The sequence below is a fragment of the Lupinus angustifolius genome, chromosome LG17 (assembly GCF_001865875.1).
Source record: "Lupinus angustifolius cultivar Tanjil chromosome LG17, LupAngTanjil_v1.0, whole genome shotgun sequence".
In the NCBI taxonomy this organism is placed as follows: domain Eukaryota; kingdom Viridiplantae; phylum Streptophyta; class Magnoliopsida; order Fabales; family Fabaceae; genus Lupinus; species Lupinus angustifolius.
The window spans coordinates 389852-411429 of NC_032025.1; the positions used below are offsets into that span (position 1 = coordinate 389852).

The 21578-nt window shown below is 33.9% G+C and overlaps 5 protein-coding genes across 7 annotated transcripts in view; 1 reads left to right on the forward strand and 4 right to left on the reverse strand.

Annotated features, from left to right (window-relative positions):
- Positions 35-2937, reverse strand: LOC109331183. Its single transcript, XM_019565527.1, has 2 exons — positions 2578-2937; positions 35-1802 (listed from the first exon to the last, which is right to left on the reverse strand). Exons 1-2 carry the CDS (start codon positions 2747-2749, stop codon positions 199-201), a joined length of 1776 nt encoding a protein of 591 aa, XP_019421072.1. The 5' UTR covers positions 2750-2937; the 3' UTR covers positions 35-198.
- LOC109331187 (cyclin-B1-2-like) overlaps positions 2188-21578 on the reverse strand; it is a 20697-nt gene continuing 1306 nt past the window's right edge. Inside the window, exons 3-5 of one of the 2 annotated variants that reach the window (XM_019565533.1) lie at positions 20851-20948; positions 20632-20737; positions 2188-2206 (exon numbers count right to left, since the gene is read on the reverse strand). In XM_019565533.1, coding sequence (XP_019421078.1) covers positions 20637-20737; positions 20851-20948 — 199 coding nt within the window. In that variant the 3' untranslated portion in view covers positions 2188-2206; positions 20632-20636. Of the gene's footprint in view, positions 2207-20373; positions 20738-20850; positions 20949-21578 lie in introns of those variants that run through there. The other variant, XM_019565532.1, reaches the window with a different exon arrangement.
- The window catches only part of LOC109330773, a 23520-nt gene continuing 6320 nt past the window's right edge, over positions 4379-21578 (reverse strand). Inside the window, exons 2-4 of the mRNA XM_019565051.1 lie at positions 6292-6421; positions 5363-5831; positions 4379-5273 (exon numbers count right to left, since the gene is read on the reverse strand). Of these exons, the coding sequence (XP_019420596.1) occupies positions 4591-5273; positions 5363-5831; positions 6292-6405 (1266 nt within the window). The 5' untranslated portion in view covers positions 6406-6421 and the 3' untranslated portion in view covers positions 4379-4590. The remainder of the gene's footprint in view (positions 5274-5362; positions 5832-6291; positions 6422-21578) is intronic.
- On the reverse strand, positions 7499-12056 carry LOC109331182. Of its 2 annotated transcripts, XR_002105752.1 has the most exons (5): positions 11672-12056; positions 10709-10902; positions 9991-10278; positions 7701-8984; positions 7499-7655 (listed from the first exon to the last, which is right to left on the reverse strand). XR_002105752.1 is itself a non-coding variant. In XM_019565526.1 (4 exons), the coding sequence occupies exons 1-4, from the start codon at positions 11833-11835 to the stop codon at positions 7777-7779; spliced, it is 1854 nt and encodes a 617-aa protein (XP_019421071.1). In that variant the 5' UTR covers positions 11836-12056; the 3' UTR covers positions 7499-7776. The 2 variants fall into 2 exon arrangements, 1 of the variants encoding a protein (XP_019421071.1); XM_019565526.1 differs by having other exon boundaries at positions 7499-8984.
- On the forward strand, positions 16488-19030 carry LOC109331185 (cell division cycle 20.2, cofactor of APC complex-like). Its single transcript, XM_019565530.1, has 6 exons — positions 16488-16803; positions 17186-17458; positions 17625-17894; positions 17972-18553; positions 18659-18807; positions 18839-19030. Exons 1-5 carry the CDS (start codon positions 16693-16695, stop codon positions 18800-18802), a joined length of 1380 nt encoding a protein of 459 aa, XP_019421075.1. The 5' UTR covers positions 16488-16692; the 3' UTR covers positions 18803-18807; positions 18839-19030.

A 21578-nucleotide genomic window follows, 5' to 3' on the forward strand; every position in this document is an offset into this window, starting at 1 on the left:
GGTTGTTTTTGGTGTATATGGAATTGCCTTCAATACTAAAAAATTGGTTCTCATTACACTCAATGAACACAAACATACAAACAAAATAATTATATTTTCCTCCCTTATCCAAACCCAATAATATAAGCACAACTCACCATATGTATACAAGTTACTTTTATCTGCAATAATGTCTGCAATATGAACACTAAAATAAATTCACCATCTTTCATCTCCTATCCAGTTATTTTTCTCTTTTGGCCCTGTAGGACCTTCCTCACCATACAGCTCCACTGGAAGCTTTTTAAATAACTTCAGAAATGTACTTCTAACCCTATGAGGAAGAGCATTTATTAACTTATCCACTTCGGTTTTTGAACCATAAACAATTTTAGGACCCCATTCCCTCATAAACTGCAACCATTGTGGCTCTTTCACAACATCTCCTAGATACTCAGCTGCAACAACCTCATACTGAATACTCGAATCCACGCGCAAACTACTACGACTACAATCATTCCTAATACCTATCCCAAGCTTTGAAGACCCTTGAATATATGTTCCAGGATGAGGGTAACTTGCATGACCACTTTTTGATGAGTAAACAATGGCTTTGTTTCCATCAATATACTCCAAATCATAGGCATCAACCCATTTACCTTTACTGTGCTGTGAGAAATATATACTCCATAGTTCTCCAGTGAAGTTGCATATTCGAAGCGTAAAATGCTCCCAATCACCTACATGTTCTCCAACCTTGCGAAAAGGTATACTAAACACTCCAAGCTTTAGAGTGGATGGTCCATTGAAGGGACAAAAAACCCACATTGCAATGTCTGTAAAAGTTCCGCCAAGAGTCGGCTTCACATGAACATAGAGTTTTGCGCTTGTCAGGTCCCCATGTTTGACGAAATCCCTTCGATCGTTGTTCGGTAAATCTATCCAAAACTCCCCATCATTAGTTCCCCCACCTGGTAAATTTGAGCCAGTTGCATCAATGGCCTCTGCTGTAGACACGCCCTTTCGGTACAACTGCGCTCCGTTGGTGAAAAACCAATTAACTGAAGAAGGCAAGTAATCTTCCTTAGGATGAAAGAAAACAGTAGGGCCATAATGCTCAATTAGTGCATTTATTTGGTCGAGTTTTGGCATTGCTGGTAGCGCGGAATTAAAGTTCTTCAAGCACGTTACAAGTAGCTCTTCACCCATGTTCCAATGAGTGCTGCAGAAAAAGGTCCCTACAGAAACCCCTTTCCCCAGCATGCCACGGTCTAAAGGCCTCAAATTCCACACCCGAATTGGAAACTCCGGAATTACAGAACCAACATCAAGTATTAGTTGGTAAGGTTCACATTTATCAGTGAGGTCTGCACGAACGCAACTAATTTCATCCAATTCAGGCTTGTTAGGATCATTAGTAACTAAGTAGCCAAGGGCCTTGTAACCTTCATGAGGCTGAGGTAGCCAAAAGTAACCAGAATCAGTTGAAATTTCCTTACTTCCTGCATCGGAACACCATAGTAGTGTATAATCAACGGGATTCCTCAAAGCCGGTAACTTGTTGCAAATCGAGGTTCTTTCGGATGAGCACGTATCCACTTCCCTAGCAACAAGTAGGAAACTCCGAAATGGCTGGTAAGAAGGTTGACAATAGTGACCAAGGACATGAAAGCCATCAGGTATCTCTACAGGCTTAAAGAATGCAACAGCTTTTTTGTTGTCTACCATAACATTGCTGCCCCAAACAAACTCAAACGTGGTGACCTTGCACACTTCTATTTCACCAAGGTTTATAACACCAGAAGCAAAACCTTGTCCTTGTCCTAAAATGAGATATACATTACAAAATACATTCATGTTTTCATATAAGAATCAATGCATAAAGTTTTTTATACTATCAATGATATACATCAAAACATGTGATTTTTAAGTAGGTATTATAACGTCAAATATTTTTTTATCAATATGGTTATGTATATGCTTCAAACTTCATCATAGTGTAAGAAATATTACACAGGACTTAAAAGGGTCAGTGTAAGGAGTTTTTAACACTAATCCAATGAAATTTTGACATGTGTGTTAGGACTTAAGTATTCGATAACATACCCTAACCCAACTTATAAGTAGCTTTTTCCATGGCAAAACTCTGAATGAAAGACACAATTGTTAGGACTTAAGCACATGAGGAGAGCCCAACCCAAAAGACAAATCTATTAGGTGGGAGAGCCTCATAGCTTAAGTACTATATTGAGTTTACTATTCTAGTCAATGTGAGAGTTTTTAGTTCAATAACTAAGGAAGAGAAAAATAACAAAATATTGATTGTCAAAAGAGAAAATAGTTTGTACACTCTCAGTAATCTATTAACTCTTATTAAAATATACAACTGAAAAATGTTCCACTATCAAGTGTATCATGGCAAAGAAATAAATAAAAATTGCAGTTTCAGACATAATAAGGTTTATAGATTAGAATACATAGCAAAGACAAATTGGTAGAAAAAATAAGAATTGAAATTGATTCCATAGAAAGAAATATTAATGAGAAAAGATGAAAACTTGGTATGAAATTGAGAAAGGGGTAAGATGGGTATTGTACCTTGAGGGAGAGGCCATTGAGGAAGTGGAGATGGAAGAGAAAAGGTTTGTTTTTTATTGAGAGTATTTGTTTTTGTATTGGTTTTCCAACAAGTTAAGAAATTGAAGATAAACATGTGGATGAATTTGATACAAAAATACAATATCTTTAACACTTTCTGCTTCATATTCATATTAAGATTCACAATTCAGAATTGATCATTCATCAACAACAACAATAATTCATTCAATTATGATGTGGGACCCTCTTTCTCTCTCTCTCTCTCTTCCATTTGAGATGCTTTTCCTGCATCTCAGGCTTCTTTTTATGCCAACTACTTTTCTGTCATTTTTCTGTTTCTATTTGTTTCCATACAAGAAAAAACAATGACTTAACACACGTTTCTAAGTTGAGTTTGGAAGCAAGTAAATGAAAATCAAAGTTTCATAGCAATAAAATATACTATGACATTATTGAATTTAAAAGTCAATTCTTACCCCCTAACCAAACGGACGTTGGTTCAAGTGATATATGTTAATTTTTCTTAAGCAAGGTCTTAGGTTCGAATCTTGTGGAAAGAAAAAATATTCACTGTGAGAGTTAGTCCTATATAGCAGTGAATATTCCCAACTCAAATAAAATTGTGGATACGTTTGGAAACAAAAAAAAAAAGTCAATTCTACAAAAAAGACCCTTAGAAAATGAAAGTGGTTAGAATCATATATCATATTTCATTTCACTTAATTGTTGAATTTGTGGTTCATCTATATTGCTTATTTATCTTGAAAGGGTGACCATTATTAAATCATAGCTGAACAAGGTTTCCTCCCTCTGAATAATTAGCCACTTTCAAGATACATATTTATCTAAGAATTTCATTTTTTTCATTCAAACAATCTTAACAATTAACATTAGTTATAGAACTTTCTTATCTACCAACTTATGTTATAGTCTATACTACAAGATATAAATATTCACAGATAATTTTTTATAATAGTCAAACTCGAATTTTACTTAGAAAATATTAATTGTAAGTTTGTAAAGCGTTCCTTTTATGTTTACTTGTAAGAATGGGTTTACGCCAACAACCTGCATGAAATGATATTTGAGCTAATCCATTTTACTTGCACGAAATAATTTCATGTTATATATAGCGTGGCCTAACTATAATGGGTGTTCATATTCCTTGTCAAAGTCTTATACTTGTGAACCAATAAAGGTGGGCCATTATTACTTTAAATCTCGGCTAAGGCATTAATCAATTTCGGGGTTAGTTCGTGGTTGCCCTTCACAATAAGTGAGGTTTCTAGAAATATCTTACATCACTACGCCTAGTTGGTAAATCTATTGTTTGAGAATAAAAAATTAGAGAATGTGTTAAATATATGCTTTTCTTACCTTGATATTAAAAGGATGGAGTATAAAAAACATGAGAAAATTTGAAATTCCAAACCTTTTTTTACTATCCAAATTAACTACAATTAAATGCAATGTTCTAAAACTCTACTAGAACGTAAAAATATAACTACCATGATGATTTGGATTTTGACTTTCAAGACACAATTCAATTAAGGAATTAGAAAAGGAAAAGTGTTACATAGTCTCCTTATAAGATCTAGTGTGAGCATTTTTGAAGTAAAATTTAATTCTAAAGAAAACAAGATTTAAAAAATAAATTTTTTTTACAAAAGATCTTGGCCTCTTGCTCTTAAAAAACATAAGATGCAATATGAATATTCCAAAAGATAAATAATTGTGATTCCAATTTCTAGTAGATGACCAAACTTCATAATCAATGGACACAAACTAATAGAAGAAAAAATTATAAAACTGAAAGTTTTATTAAGTGAATTTGTTGCTACAACTCAGATTACAAATCAAAACTAAAACCATCAAAACTTGGGACTGAGGAAAGGTAAAAATATAGGGACACAAACCAAGGTTTGGACCTCCCAACAAAGACACAAAATTACTTGGGAAAGTGTACCACATCCCAAGTGGTAACATTACTATAAAATCTGTTGCTACAAGTTTTCAGTAACCATTCTTAGTTTCACCACCTATCATCTTGTTCTCTAGCAGGGGCTGCAATGCAGTTCTTTTGATATCCATTTCCTTTGCAACATTATTGTCCTTGCTGTTTGGTTTTCCATCTAATTTTAAGTTCTTCAGCATCTTCTTGAGCTGCCCTATACTCATCTCTTGCAGTGAGTTTTCCTTCATACTGTCAAATTGGTTCTTATCTTCCTCCTCAATGTGTTCATCTTCAATGTCCTTTGGTTCTAATTCAGCTGGAGAATAGGATTCTCCCTTTAATTCATCAGCCACAAATGGTTGAATTGGAATATCATTAGTCTTCTGCTCAAATATTGGAGCAGCTGTTACTGTTGAAAAGCTGACTTCATCCAAGTTACCCTTCATTGTCTCAAATGAGATACTAGACTCTTGTTTTGTGATATCAATTTCCTCAGGAACAGTAACATCAGCATCAACCAGAGCATTGATAGTCTCTATTGAAGCATCAACAGGCACCTCAACAGTTAAATCAGCAACATCATGATCAGCAGTAACCTCCATAGAAGCAACTTCATTGTGACCTTGGTTATCAGTAACATCCATAGAAGCAACTTCAGGCACCACAACAGGTGAATTGAAAGCATCAATATCTTGATTAGTAACTTCCATAGGTGCAGTAGAATCCTCAGGCTCAACAAAATCTGCAGTGATAAAAATGAAAATCAGAACTTTACTAAAGCTCAGTTAGCCACAATTTGTACAACAATTGTTAGGTGAAGGAAAACCAGACCTGTTTCAATGTCTTGTTGCACTTCCTTAACTTCAATTGAATCATTACATGTCTTAGAAATTGCTACCAATTTCAAATCTGAATCATGTTGTTCAGGCTCCACCGAGTCTTGTGTTTGGTGAGAAACTTCATCAAACTTCACAGACCCTACCAAATCTCCAGAGTCTATTAAGCTCATTTTAGACAAGTTCTTCTCCAAAAACCTCGTAGACCTCCTCGTGTTATATTGTCTTGTCGCAGTGGCTGGAGCTGCAGGAGTTTTAAGCATGTGATCAATTGGCTTTTCATCACTTTCCACCAGCTCATCCTTCTTCTTTCTGCGAGTAGAAATTGAAACTGATACATTCACATCTTTCCTTCGAGTTGAAGTTCTAGAATGATGAATGTTCGGGGTTTCAATCGCCTTTTCCTCTTGAAGTTGATTGGGATAAGCTTCCACTGGATTCAAAATTTCATCCAATCCTTCAACCTACATCATTTTACAGAATAAGTTACAACCATTTAGAACATATTTGGGAAAACAGCTTAATTAAGCGGATCTTTTTTTAAAATAAGTTCAAAAAAGCTTAATTTCATAAATCAAAAGCCTATTTAATGAGCTTATTGAAATAAGCTAAAAAAATATGTTTTCATAAACGAATATTTTCCCAACCACAATTGTCCAAACAAACTAAAAACATATTATTTTCATAACAAGTTCATTGAAATAAGCTAAAAAAGAGTTAAACTATTTTCATAAACTACTACTCTATAAGTTCTTACAAATTCCTCTAGGTAATTTATCAACAACAAAGCAAAAAACATGAAATTCATACAGAAATGAACTAAAGTGATGACAGATTTTATTTCAAAATTGTAGTAAGACCCCGAATAAGCTAAATAGGAATATGAAGATGATAGAAACGAGAAAACAAAGAAAAGATAATTACTTGGGATAGAGAAGAGAGAGCTTCAGCCATGGCTAGGTTGGTTTGATTGGCGGGGATTTTGTTCTTCTTGGAGAGAAACTGAAGCTCCTTCCTTGAGAGACTGAAGAAATCCATTGGTTCAAATGGGATTGGATTTGTGAATGAATGAATCAATGAAATGAATGAATGATTGAAGAGAACGGGTTTGTGAGTCATTTATACTTGTAGAGTTTCGTAAACCCTAGAGAAATGTGACCGTTGGAGCCTCCATGTGAACCCTACAGAAATGTGACCGTTGGGGGCTCCATTTGAATTTTGATATTCACATTTATTAAATCATAAATAATGGTAAGTATTTTGGTAAATGATATTGATATTCTGTATCTCATGTTTAATCTAAATTGTGATTATTTTATTGATTTATATTTTTAAATCTAATAATTTACTAAAATACATTAAACATTTGTTTAATTAAAAAATTTTGAAATAATATAGTGACCATGATAAGATAAGATTGAAGGAATATTTGACAACTTAAATCTAAAAGTTTATTTGAATGAAATAATTCAAACATATTCAAATATATTTTCTTTTGGTAATGTAAGAAAGGAAAAACAAAGGTTGTTGTCTACATTAGAGGATTTTGAACAATCTATTTTCATTTAGCACAATGATGTAACCACAAGGTCTAATCCATTGAACCCAACATTTTTTTTTGTTCCTTACTACGTGAAACTAACTCTCCCAACGGGCATTGAACCCAACATTGAATAGTTGGATTATTATCCTCAATATTTGTATTGTTTATCTGAATAGCGTTTGTTAGTACCTCATATTTGTATTGTTTACCTTCAATAATATTTTCTCATAATTTTCGCAACAAACAAAGTTTGAATTTTACTCAATGTCAATTAAAATCTGCAAATTCAAGCTTATGCAATACATGAGAGTCTTAGTTGGGAACATGCCTTCAATATGTATGCTCTAATAAAAGCAGAGGAGGGTACACTTCTTTCAAGTCAAAACTATTACAAAAACATCAGCACAAAACTAAAACCAATATTGTGAAACTCAAACCAGACATCACACCGGAAAGGTCTCGTATTAGGTTTAAACGGTTTAAGACTACAAACTAGAGCTGTTTTCAAGTTTGATAAGTGGTCAAACCGATCCTGTTATCACAACACTGACTAGAACATTGTCATATTATCTACCAACCATTCAATCATTAGATAGTAGATAGTAGGTTGCATTTAGTATCATGAGATAATAATGCTGTGCCCTAAGTAAACCAATATCTGGGAAATGTGCACTTATAAAACAGTAAAACAAATTCATGTACCTTCTGTATATAAAGTTACAGGATGAACTGGAGTCTATACTTACTCATCCTTAAAATGCGAAAACGAATTGAATAAGACTTCTCCTTCCAGTTGGAAAAAACAGGACATAATCCTACTACTGTAACATTATTGTTCTTATATATAATAACAATGTACATGTAACCTATGTGTTTCTCTCCACACCAATATTGGACAAAGCTGCATTTGATGGTGGCCTATTAATCTTCTCAAGTAATCTACTAAATACTAACTCCACTGGTATGCAAGCTACAGTAGTGAGCCCAGAGACCTCCGGTTTAATCAACCTATCGGTGTCGTAAAAACTGCTATCTGGCTTTTTACTAAGATTTTGTTCAACCGATAATGAGGACAGAGTTCTGGTTTTCTGGCTAGATGACATGCTTGCCTTCTTTGGCACCTTTTTCAAGGACTTCTTGTCAATTGATAGTGTGTGACTGTTAAGGCTAGTCTTCCTTGAAAGACTTGCTTTATGACTGGAACTCCCCGAATATAATTTCTTATATCCAATTTTTCTTTCTTCATCTAATGAAAAATCTGCATCATCTTCAGCACCATTTGATGAGGATACACGGGGACGGGGAACACGAAAATTTGCTGTTCTCCTTGCGGTCCTCCAAGCTGGTGGAAGCACACTACTTCCCTCAAAGCCAATCCCATCATTACCAAAGTCATTGACTGCAGAAAATAGAATATCAGATGAACCATCCTTAAGGGCTTCGATTTGGATTGGGTGTCCGATTATTGCCTTCCCATCTAACTTACTCATGTGAGAAACAATGGGAACAGGCTCTTTTCGATAGCTTGCTTGAACTTTAAGGTCTACATCTACCAGCATCGACCTCATCCTCCCATCAAAATGATAACGATCACCGTATACAGGAGGAAACGCTTTAATATCCCAATACCCTCTCAAAGGAGGTTGATCCTCCCAGGGCCAATCGTCCCAATCAACACCATGCTGAATTTTAATTTGACTTTTTGATACTGCTCTGGAAGTTAGGTATTCATCTTCCAATCCAAACATTTGGTCGGTGTCCTCAAAAGCATCACTAAAATCATTTCTATAGTAATGCAAATTAGGCCCAGGTATCTTGTGGCTCAAGTGACTTCTTTGCCCTTCAACAACTGCTCCATATAAAACACCTTTCTCATCAGAAGCACCCACAGAACTCTTTAGACTACGATTATTCCTTTTTCCTTTTAACTGCCATTTGGATACAGCTCCATTACATGTTATAGGTTCACGAGGATAGAGGTGAGGCATGTCACCGGAAATTGCCAACTCATCATGCTCGTCACTGCTAGTGCTTTCTTCTTCTTCGTCTTCTTCTTCTTCATCCTGACCAGTTTCTGCAAACACCAAAAGGGATAAAAACCAATGATGTGGCATAGAACAAAAACTATAAGCCTGACACAAAACTAAAAAAAATGGTTCAATGAAAGAGACTCAATTGGAATAGGAGAATAACCTTGCCTCACAATGTATGGCCCTCTAATAGAGGCAATAGGAATAAATAAGTACCGTAAAGGTACCATAATGATTCACAAATACAAAATCCTAATTATAGAGTCACTGAAATTCTGACAAGTGTACATCACAATTCACATGTTATACAGAGAGCAATGGGCAGGTAATGCTATAACGTACAAAAACCACACATAATAGTCAAACCCACATATATATTTTTTGACATTGACCAAGGTATCCTTACAAGGGAATGGATCCTCCAAATTGTTTTTTCTTACCAAGTGGTTGTAAACAGAAGTTCCCTACGAAGAAAAGGACCTAAAAATTTTATACTTATACTCTAAGGGCACATTTGCTGATGGTTGGTTCACAATTTTTTAAAACTTTGGAAGACAATATAACCCACACAAATCTTTTGTTTTTTAAAGGGAGCCAGGCAAAAAATTTGTTGATTTCATTAGAATAGATGAAAGGAGAAAAGAGGGGGTTGGTGGGCTGGAATCTAAGCCATTTGTCAAGATACAGTCACTACTCGAAGACAAAGTTATACAAAATAGAAAAAAGAAGTAAGGAGATGCGCAAGAATTAAAAGGAAGAATGTCAACTTCGACCTACAGAATTGATTTCAATATCCAAACAATGATCACTAGGATCAACAATCCTAAGTAGTCAATTCCAGATCCCAGAGCATCCTAGTCAATCCCCAAAAACGGGATAGTGGGATAGCATAGATGGCCAGGATAGGTATGTTTAGGGAAGGAAAATAATCAATTTATACTATAACATAAAATATGGTGGGATGATTGGGATATGGATGTTTTAATTTTTCCTTTTCAAGTGCTGACATGAAATAAGGATATCACAAAATAAGAAAAGTAGAAACTACACCTGAAAATATAGTCATTTCTTCATCCTTGTCCAATTCTGTCTCAGAAGAATCAGCTTTGGAATCATTAGAAACTGTTTCAGAAGAATCAGAATCAACATTATCCATAAAAGCAGATTCACTCTCTTCAGCCAATGAATTGCGATAAGGATACTCCCCTCCTAGTAGGGAAGATGACATCTCAACATGGGCTAGAGTGTCTTTGTAATCCAGAGAATCACTAGACTCTGATGGCAAATATGCAGATCTGCTTTTCTTCGCTCTGAAAGCTACGTCTGTTTGTGGTGCTCCTGAAAACAGAATCAGAATCAGGTTAAGAACTGAGCTTTTGACGAGTTTAAATAAAAAGGGTCGTTGCCATATATTAACATTCCTCACTCCACTCTTCATTTATTATTTCTTTAATCTAAATAATTTTACCACTGCCTTCAATTGTATTTCTCTCAAAGACCATTGATTGCAATTCTTTTGTGATAAATAAAAAGACCACCAATTGCAAGTTCCTAGTCATTATCATCAAATAAAATTTGTGAGAAACATTTGGTTGAACAGAATATTGAGAGCTCCCCTCTAAATCTCTAATCTTAATCCTGTAAGACTATTGCCTGGGATGTTGCATGTGATATTATTTTTTTTAAATCTTTACCCAAAGTTACTGCAGTGTAAGTATATACCATTCTTAAACATATGATCTAAAATTGGTTGAATAAGAAGCAATACCTAATTTTTCTTGCTTTTTCAACATTTGTCTTTCAAGCTCGAGAGCATGGAGAATAGCATCTTCTCGGCGTGCATATTTCTCTCTTTTCTTTAATGGTATACCCTGGGTGGACTCCACCCTTTCGATACATCCATCAAACTCACCACATCGGAATGGCTTCACACGCTTTGATTTCTCAAAATTGTACCAATCCCTGCGAAGAAATAGCAATTAATCAACAAAGCTACCAATAACTGTTAAGAATATTGATATACTGGTAAACCCGATAAGCACAACAAGAATGATTCTTCATAGTTTCCTGATTCAAAAGGTTGCACAACAACAACAGCTAATCAAACTAGGTGGGCTCAGCTCATAAGACTTTATCATCAATCATGACTAGTTGTTTCACCTATAGTTCTTCTCGATGTCCCTTTGCCTCTAGAAATTTGACTACCCTTATTGAAGCTTTTTTGTAGGGTTAAGGTCTCCTCCACACACACTCAACTACCTAAGGCGAGAATCTATTATTTTTATTATAGATGTTGCCCACGTTTTCCCCAATGCAGATTCATTCTTGATCCTAGAATGTCTAACGTACCCACTCATCCAACACAATATTCTCATATCTACTACCTTTAGTTTACTTCCCAATTATTTCCTTTGCCCAAATTTCAATCTCATTCAAGTACCACAAACAGAGCGACCTAGTGCATAAGGCTCCCACATAGTACAGTCTAAAGCAAGTAAATGCATGCAATAATACCCCCCGAACATGAAGAGACTGTTCCCAGGATTTGAATCAATACCACCAAATCACAAGGCGACAACCTACACCCTCTTTCAGATTAAACAATCATGGTAATATAACTAACAGTGTTTTGCATTTAGAATATTATGATCAAATATTTGACAATCTAACATAAGTATATGAATAATTGAAGTTAAAATAATCAGAAAAATAAGATAAAAATGGAACTTACACGCTAGCATCTTCCCTACCGAGAAGTTTAACCGGAGTTCCAGAACGAGAAGCAGAGAACTCATCGGAAGCGAGTATTTGACCTGGCCACCATGAACCGTTCCTTCTTCGAACCCATACAATGGATCCAACTCCACAATCCAGTGCCGATGAAGAATTCTCCATCTTCTTCTCTTTCACCACTCTCCCTTTTCCTTTCTTTCGCTTCCCCAGTTTGTTTTCTCTTTCTCTAGAAACTACGATATGGGTTAGGGCACAAAGTTGAAATTCAGATTTGGGTTTTGGATTCAATTTTGACTTTGGAATAATACAAGTAATTGAAATTTCATGAGAGAGTTTGATATTGTAATAAATATATGGGATTTGGGGTTTGGTGGTAAAATCATGTGGCTAATACTCCACGATTTTGCATTGCATACTTTGTTAAATCTATGTCACACGTATAAACCATGATTTGGGCTCAAGCCCTAGCCTCACCAATCACCATCATTTGAAACAAATGCCATAAATGCATGCCTTGTCTTAAACAAAATTTTCACATTTTATTTCAATTTTCCGACATGATAACTGGTACATCAGAGATTAGATCCTTCGTGGTTTTCGATACTGAGAAAGGGTTCCTCTTGATTGTCTGACGCTCATACTGAATAAGGTTTCTTCAGTGAATCATATAATTTATTTATCCATGTTCTTATATTTTACATGTTTTCGCTTTCTCGTAATTGTTCTTAAGCTCGTAGGGTACTTGTATTTGGGTTGTTACTAAAACAAGCAATGGTTGCTTACGCGAGAAATTGATTGCTTAAACAGCACGTTTGCTATACGGCATGGCGGGAAATGCAGAGTATCTTTACAGATTTCTTCAGTGAATCATATAATTTATCCATATTCTTATATTTTATATGTTTTCGCTTTCTCGGAATCGTTCTTAAGCTCATAGGATACTTGTATTCGGGTTGTTACTAATACAAGCAATGGTTGCTTACACGAGAAATTGATTGCTTAAACAACACATTTGCTATACAACATGGCAGGAAATACAGAGTATCTTTCCATTCTTGGCTTCGTCTATAGCGCGGGAAAATTCTGTTCTCTAAAAGGCATTATGAACTTTCTTTTTCTTTCTTTAATAAAAAATAAAGATTTGCATTAAATGTAGTTAATAAAATGAAAACACATATATGTTAAGTTGTATCACAACAAGTTAAGATTGATCTAACCGTTATGACCAGATCACGACAATATCATCTAACTTGTCCTCGTATAAGGTGACATTGTCAACATTTTGTTGTTGTTGTTATCATGTGATGTATTTACAAAGTGACTAAGATTGCATCTTTAAAATTCAACTACAAAATATATACATACTTGTATTTCATGGGTTTCAACTTCATGTTTGAAATTATGAGTTACATATACAAGATAATTTGAAAGATTCATAAGCTAGTAAAAGGTACACATATACATTGGTTAAATGGTCATAAAAAAGTTGATAAGTCTACTTGTACAAAATAATGTTTCTAAACAAATACAAAATAAAGAAAATAATTTTATACATAATGTCACCCTTAAACATTAATGGCATACTAATGTTTATTAGGTAATAATCTATTTTTCTAATTTCCTTACGTGTTAATACATTCCTCATACCCTAAAATTTCACTATTGATTTTAAGTCTTTAAAATAATGTTGAATAATATTATATGATATTGAACTTCTTATATTTTATATAATTTATTGTTACTTTGGATTAATATTTTATTTTGAAATTTTGGCATAAGTGTATTTGTCCCTTTATATTTCATAACTAATAGATAAACTTTGGTAAATCAATGTTTACCAGTGGTTACGTGTTACTACATTCCACATACCCTGAAATTCCACTATAGATTTTAAGTCTTTAAAATAATATTGAATAATATTATATGATTATTGTAATTTTTGTCTTTATAACTTTGTTATTACTTTGAGTTATCCTTGCACTGGAGACAATTCTGTCTGAGCCGGGAACATCTATAGGTACGTGGGACTAACTCTCTCAGCATACATTTTTTTATCCACAAAACTCAAACCCGAGATCTTGCTTAAGGAAAATCAAGCATGTACTACTTGATTTTGTTCCTTTATATTTCATTAATAGTAGATAAACATTGGTAAATCCTATGGCTATTCCAAATTTTAAATCAATGTTTCCCCACTCATTAACAACATGTTTGACCAACAAGAAATAATAATTATAAAACACACATAAGTTAAATAATATAACACAGCACTAAAACTTAAGAGTGTAATTTATATCAGCTCAAGTTAAATCATTTTAGCTTAAGTACATCTAAAATATATAAGTATGAAAAGGAGAAAGTGATAAGAGTTGAATTAGCAACAAAAATGATAGACCAAGTTTAGAGTTCAATAATAACACATTAAACAATTATATGCATTTCTTCTTATGGAATCGAGATAAGTACAACTCTTCTCTAATGCTGAAATATGATGAGAAGGAAATTATTTTATTAAAAAAACTTAAAATCGTGGTTGTTAATACTTTTTTCTCAGCATGTGTCATAATTCTCATCCAATATTAGAGAATATCTTTATCTAAATATGCTTGACATTCTCACTATATGTTGTCATCAAACATTTTCTATGACTTCAAGTGCATTTGTTGATGCATGAAAAAATATTGACATGCACACATTATCAATATAATCAACGACGTCCTCTACATTATGCCCATGTGTGATTTAAAAAAATAGGGAATTAATAAATATTATTATTGTAATTATAATAATGACAAATTAAAACTTTTTAAATTAAGGTTTAAGAACGCTCAAGTTTTTTTTGTTTCCTAGAGGATGAAGAAAAATTCTAGATTTACTTTTTAGAAGAAGATGGTTTAGAAAATTTGGGTTTCAAATTATTCTAAAAATTCCCACATTTTGCAAACAAATAGGTTGATGAGAAACTAAGGTTTCAAAGTTTTAGAATAATGGAATTTATAAGAAAAGAAACTTTATATTTTAATAGAAGAAAAAATTCAAATCATAAAATTTGTCCTCAAGTAAGCACAAAATCCAAAAGGAGATGTTGATTAATGAACCCAAGCACGAGAATTCTCACATATCTCACTTTTTCATGTCTAATGGTGTCCCAATTTAATTGGAAGTTGTCATCATAAAAACATAAAGTAACTTTGTTATATTAGTTGGGGGTGGACATTTGTTGTCTCATAAAAGTGTGAAATTGTTTGTGATTGGTCAGAAAAATAATTAATTATTAAAATTTTAATTTAAATATATTTTTTCAACCAATCACAATGAGTAATATATAGAGAGTTACACTTTGTGGAACAATAAATATGCTATTTGGTGGGATTTGATTAATTTGATACATGTAGACAACATTTCATGGGATAGATGATCCTCTTTCTAAGCCATGATAATGTCATACATTAAAGTGAAGGAAATATCAAAGCATTAGTAATAAAGGTTCAAGTTTGCATAACAATAATGTCTATTTGATTTAAACATGAACATCACACATGACCCAACAAAAAATATAAATAAATTTGTATATATGGATGGAGATATTGATGGCAAATTTTCTAACGAGTGAGAACCTGAAAAAATATTCGCAATAAGTACCCACAATAATAATTTATGAATAAAAACGTTTATTATAATATCCATTTCGTGGATATCAACATAGTTATAAATTTATTCTTTTAAGTAAATATTTTATATGTATTATATATTTTTATTACTGTTTTAAGATTATATATTCATAAATTTATCATATACATATCTTATTAATTATGTAATATTTAATTTTATATATCACATATGACAATATATATAGATATATTATTTAAATAAAAAACTCGTTGAATACTCGTATATTTTCGTTATCAACAAGGATTCCTACAAATAGTGTGAGTAAGAGCAAAAGTAACTAATACTCATATATGTCCGCCCCATTGTCATTCTTAGGTAGAGTTATTAGTGCTCTCAAATGTATATTCACGTATTTTTATAAATATAATTAAATCTCAAATGATCTTGGTTGGTTACCATAAAAATTGATTGTAACCTCTAAAAACTTTACTTTTTATATTAAAGATTTGAGTTCTGTGATTGTCTAATCACTATCTAAATTGTTTGGAAGTCAATTTTTAAAGAGTTTCACATAGCGAATGAAGATATATTCTTTGATTTTAAATTATGATAGTTATACAATATTTTTAAGTAAATAATAAATAAAATAATTGATAATCATAAAAACTATTATATCCTTCATTATTTATATTTAAAATGTCATATAACCTTTTTAATTCAAAATTGACTTCACTCCATTCTCTCTAAAAGTAACCCTTTTGATATGATTCCTTTTATGAATATACAACTTCCTTTTAAATAAAGAGTGTAATAAGAAACAAGAAATAATAAGATTGTTGGTGTTTAAAGAATGGCAAAAAAAAAAACCCGACTCGTGGAAATATCCGCAACAAGTACCCGCAATAATAGTTTATGGGCGGGAATGGATTTTGTGATACCCACATTGCAGGTACTCACAAATTTATATATTTAGTTTTTAGTTAAATTTTTATATATATTTTTTATTATTTTAATATTATATATCATATACTTTATTATTATTTCATAATAAATAATACCATGTTGACTATGATCATAAATCAGGTGAATTAAAAAAAAGGTGATGAAAGCAAAGGACAAATTAGTCAAAACGTGTTTAAACGGCTACCTCCATAAACAGAGAAAAATAGCCGTTACCTTCCACAAAAGAAACATTTTGGAAAACCCTAATACCAATTTATTCACTATTTATATTCCCATTCAATTCATTCCTCTCACAGTTCTAACACTACTATCTCTAATTGCAATCATCTTCGATAACAATCGCTCTAATTCTTGTTATTTCAATTTTTCTCTTTTTATTTTGTGCTTTTACTTTCATATTTTCTTTGTGTTTTTTTCTATTTCTTTTTTTGTCTCTTGTTAACAATGGATGCAGGATCATACAGTTGTTCTTCTTCCACCAGATCCGTGAAAACACGATCTCGTTGCCCTCTTCAGGAGCAACACTTTATTCAGAGAAAGAAATCCCAAGAAAACGTAATGGAATTGTTCCAAATTTCCCCTCTGATTTTTTTATTTATTTGAAGTTACCCGTTTGGGTTTTGTAATTGGGGTTTTTTATAATGCAAAGTTGGTCTATAAAGAGAGATTTTTTCATAGAAAACAATTGACATTTCAAATTTGAAATATTCATCAGTAAATGTATGTTCTTGATTATTCAAAAAACGGGGAAGAAAAAAAGGAATTTATTTGTTTTTCCTAGATTGTTGATGAAATTTAACTTATCTATGATAACATTTTTTTGGAGCTGATGATTGGTATCTATAATATCATTTTTTTATTAATCTGCGAAAATTTGTTTTAAGACAAGTACTTGATCCTTCATTGATTGTGTTTTTGTCATTTTGAATGTCACCAGTTGGACAGGTTCATACCAAATCGATCGGCGATGGATTTCGATTACGCTCACTACATGCTGACAGAGGGGGCAAAAGGTAAGGAAAATCCAGCTCTGAATTCTCCCTCTAAAGACGCCTACAGGAAGCAGCTTGCAGAATCCTTAAACATGAACCGGACCAGAATTCTCGCATTCAAGAACAAGCCACCAACACCGGTTGACTTGATCCCTCACGAGAACTTCTCCACTCATCATCAAGATAAACAAGCCAAGCCCAAGCGATACATTCCTCAGGTTCGTTACTACGATCCGATTCAATGCTCCTTAGATTTTATTTCAATTTGTTGTCTGATTTCATAAACTACAGCAGGCAATGACTTTATGTTGTTGGGTTATGATTTCAAAAGGGTCTGAGTTGTTTTCATATGTGCTGATTTGTATTGTATGTTGGTTTTTTCAGAACTCTGAGAGAACATTGGATGCTCCGGACCTTGTGGATGACTACTATCTCAATCTACTGGACTGGGGAAGTGCCAATGTTCTTGCAATTGCACTTGGAAACACAGTGTACTTGTGGGATGCATCAAATGGTTCTACTTCAGAGCTTGTTACAGTTGATGATGAATGTGGCCCTATCACTTCGGTCAGCTGGGCTCCCGATGGCCGGCATATTGCTGTCGGCTTGAACAACTCTGAAGTAGAATTATGGGATTCAACATCAAATAGAAAGGTATATGAATCCAGAATTATAAATTATTCACTTAGTTCCTACCAGTTTACTAACATTGTTCTTGTCTGGGTCTACAGTTGAGAAGCTTGAGAGGTGGCCATAGGCAGCGAGTGGGTGCTTTGGCATGGAACAATCACATACTCACAACTGGAGGGATGGATGGTAGAATTGTTAACAACGATGTCCGAATCCGATCACCGATTGTTGAAACCTACAGAGGTCATGAACAAGAAGTTTGTGGGCTAAAATGGTCACCCTCTGGCCAACAATTAGCCAGTGGAGGGAATGATAATCTACTTTATGTATGGGACAGATCTTCAGCATCTTCTAATTCCGCGACACAGTGGCTTCACAGACTCGAAGATCATACATCCGCAGTGAAAGCCCTTGCTTGGTGCCCTTTCCAAGGGAATTTGCTAGCTTCTGGTGGAGGCAGTGGCGATCGTTGCATTAAGTTTTGGAATACCCACACAGGTGCATGCTTGAACTCTGTTGACACTGGGTCTCAGGTATGTTCCCTGCTGTGGAACAAGAATGAGAGGGAGTTACTCAGCTCCCATGGTTTTACTCACAATCAACTAACACTTTGGAAATACCCTTCAATGGTGAAGATGGCAGAGCTCACTGGCCATACTTCCAGAGTTCTTTACATGGCTCAGGTAATTTTTTATCTCTTACTTCGGTATTTGTCAAGCATATAAACCTTTTAAGAAGTATCATTTTGAAGCATTTTCCTGATAAGTGTAATGCACAACTTCTTTCAGAGCCCAGATGGTTGCACAGTAGCATCAGCAGCAGCAGATGAAACATTGAGGTTCTGGAATGTTTTTGGAGCTCCAGAAGCAGTAACTAAGGCTGCTCCAAAAGCAAGAGCTGAGCCATTTTCACATTTGAATCGCATTCGGTAAATGGCCATCGGATTGCAGTACGACCACCATTGCTGGCATCTCTGCAACATTTTGTTCTATATAGTTTGTTGTATATATGTAATCATACAACATTATAGGATGTAGTGTACAAAAACATAGGATTGGAGTGTACAAAACATTATAAGACAGAGAGTGTTGGGGATTTTTGGGACATATACTATGTAACTGTAACATGCACTATTACTGGCAATGGAAAACATTTTCTTCGCCCGTGGACGTAGTCACACACCCTCATGTGACGAACCACGTAATTCTTTCTTGCCTTCTATTTTTCCTATTTCAGTTTCCATGTAGATTTTAGTTGAGAATTTATCCCAAACTAAAGAAGGTGAATGGCTTTAAAACTAAGGGGCTAAAGGTGCATTTTGGCTTTTAATATTTGAGAATTTATCTCAAACTACAGAGAATCCATGGCATAAAGGTCAAGAGTGCATTAGTTTGCAAGGGGGGCAATGTTGTCCCAAACTAAAGATCCATGACATAAAGGCCAGGGTGCATTTAATTTGGAAGGGAGAAATGTTATGTTAGGACTTTCATATAAGTCATATATATACTATTTCACCTAACAGATTATTCTTTTGGGTTGAGCTCTCCCCATATAATTAAGTTCTAACAATTGATGTTTTCATTCAAAGTTGTTTATGGAAAGGGTTATCTATAAGCTGATGTATGTTACTGAATACTGATAGGAGTGAAGCGGTCGGGCTACTATTGGGTCAGCCCGACAATGTTAATCTTTTGGGTTGGATATTTATCATGATCACAAACTAAAGGGGATCCATCACATAAAGGCCAAGAGTATATGCATGGGGTAACGTTCTACAAAACTAAGGGAACGTTGTTTAGTCTATAAAAATAGAAAATACAAGTATAAATACACCTTTCCCTACAACTTTGCTTATACCTATATTTAGGAAAAGGCCAAATAAATACACCTGACAAACTTAATATGTTACACCAGAAGATAATTTATCCTTAAATTCATTCATTGTTTGACATGTTTTTTCTTCTATCTAGAAGTACCACATATAAAAAAATAAGATACATGTTAAACAATAAGTGAATTTAAGGAAACAAATTTAAGTAATATGCATCTCAACTTCTTCTGTGGTTAAAAATATAGATTTATTAAGAATAATGTGAGAGGCTTATTCTCTACTGTGTATAAAAACAATGTTTCTTAGTAGGGACATACAACTTACTTTGATGATCTCTAAAGTAGATTGATTCTCAGTTTTCAATTGGGGGAATTCATAGGACAAATTTGTTGTGGCATGCTTGAAGTTCATCAAACAACACTCTATTGCAGATGGATAAAATAAAATATTCATCTATAGTGCGAAAATTGCCTTAATCTATTGTACAGAAGATGAAAACCAACCTAATCAATGAGTGTAATTGGACAAGAGGAAAAAATACAATCTTGTTCAAGTATATAAGTGTGATGTTGAGTTCAAAAATGTTTTACAAATAATATCAACTCATTTGGTAATTTCCGTGATTATTACCATAAGGAAATAAACAAAAACAAAATTTTTAACCCAATAAAATGCAGTTCCCATCATTTCCTTAAAAAAGAATGGCATTACACGCTTGCAAGTACTTAAGGTCAGAAATAGGGAACAGTTGATAAGTGCAAGATATGCTGTGTTGTAAACACATGCATAAAATACAATCACAAACCTTGTAACAATCGCATGCAAGTTTAATTATAATGCTGACCATAACAAAGCATCCTAACAAAGGGAAATACAAAGTTAACCAATAAACATATAAGTTCCTTGACCCATTTCCTTATTAGGAGATGCTTCAACTATATGAAACTTGGGCATACTGGCCCCTTAGATAGACCGAGGCGAACTTCCATTCCATGATGCATGTCCGATGGCCGCAAAGTCTCTGATTCACGAGGGTCTGCATGCAACATTAACAAAAATGAATGAGGGTGGGAAATGAAGTATAAATGATAATTTGGTAATTGATCAATAAAATCAGCAACAACAATACAAAGGTAAATCATTTATTACCATTTAGATAATCCTCAAAACCAAAATTGTCAAGATCTCCTGTAACAGCTTCCAAACCCAGCATTGAAGATGGAATTGCTCCTGGAGGCCTCTGGAATCTACAAGGAACAGAAGCATTATTCACCCTCAATAATTTACACATCAAAATCGAGCTACTAACATAATATTGAGAAATGTCATTTCTTATGAAGCATTTTTCATAAAATCACAGTATGAATGAGGTGGCTTGATACCTACAACATACCATATTTTTCTTTATTCTTTGAAGCAGCCATTACTAAAGCCATTACTTAGCAAATTTTTGCAATGCCACTTCGTCAACATTTCGTACAGAAATTATTTGTATATAGCAAGTTTCCCCATATAAAAGGGAGGGTGCCAGGAGGACAGGAACAAAACAAATAGAAAAGTAGCATCCAAGCCTATACATAAATAGCATGTGAGAAGTGAATCAAACCCCATTCTACCTATGTCTATTGCCCTTTATCCTGTGGTCATGTCTATCCCGGTGCATTGGATTCAAGTTTATTTCATTTAGCAGCAGCAACTAGGAACTCTTTGTACTTAGGCAACAGTGCAATTCCACCACCACCCACTAGTAGCCATTACTAAAGCTATCAAACTAAATCTAATGAAAATGTGAACGAATTGGACCAGGCTTTTGTATGTAGTAGATTAGGTGGGTAGTGGCTTCAAGGACACAGGCTGAGAACCAAAGTGGGGGGGGG

Excerpts from the sequence above, each read along its gene's own strand:
- LOC109331183 (XM_019565527.1), bottom strand. The coding sequence starts at position 2,749 with ATGAATATGAAGCAGAAAGTGTTAAAGATATTGTATTTTTGTATCAAA. Across the intron at positions 1,803-2,577 it reads TCAATGGCCTCTCCCTCAAG|GACAAGGACAAGGTTTTGCT; the intron begins GTACAATACCCA and ends ATCTCATTTTAG.
- LOC109331182 (XM_019565526.1), bottom strand. The coding sequence starts at position 11,835 with ATGGAGAATTCTTCATCGGCACTGGATTGTGGAGTTGGATCCATTGTA. Across the intron at positions 10,903-11,671 it reads GGTAGGGAAGATGCTAGCGT|GGATTGGTACAATTTTGAGA; the intron begins GTAAGTTCCATT and ends ATTTCTTCGCAG. Across the intron at positions 10,279-10,708 it reads GAAAAAGCAAGAAAAATTAG|GAGCACCACAAACAGACGTA; the intron begins GTATTGCTTCTT and ends TTCTGTTTTCAG.
- LOC109331185 (XM_019565530.1), top strand. The coding sequence starts at position 16,693 with ATGGATGCAGGATCATACAGTTGTTCTTCTTCCACCAGATCCGTGAAA. Across the intron at positions 17,459-17,624 it reads CCAAGCGATACATTCCTCAG|AACTCTGAGAGAACATTGGA; the intron begins GTTCGTTACTAC and ends TGGTTTTTTCAG. Across the intron at positions 18,554-18,658 it reads GAGTTCTTTACATGGCTCAG|AGCCCAGATGGTTGCACAGT; the intron begins GTAATTTTTTAT and ends AACTTCTTTCAG.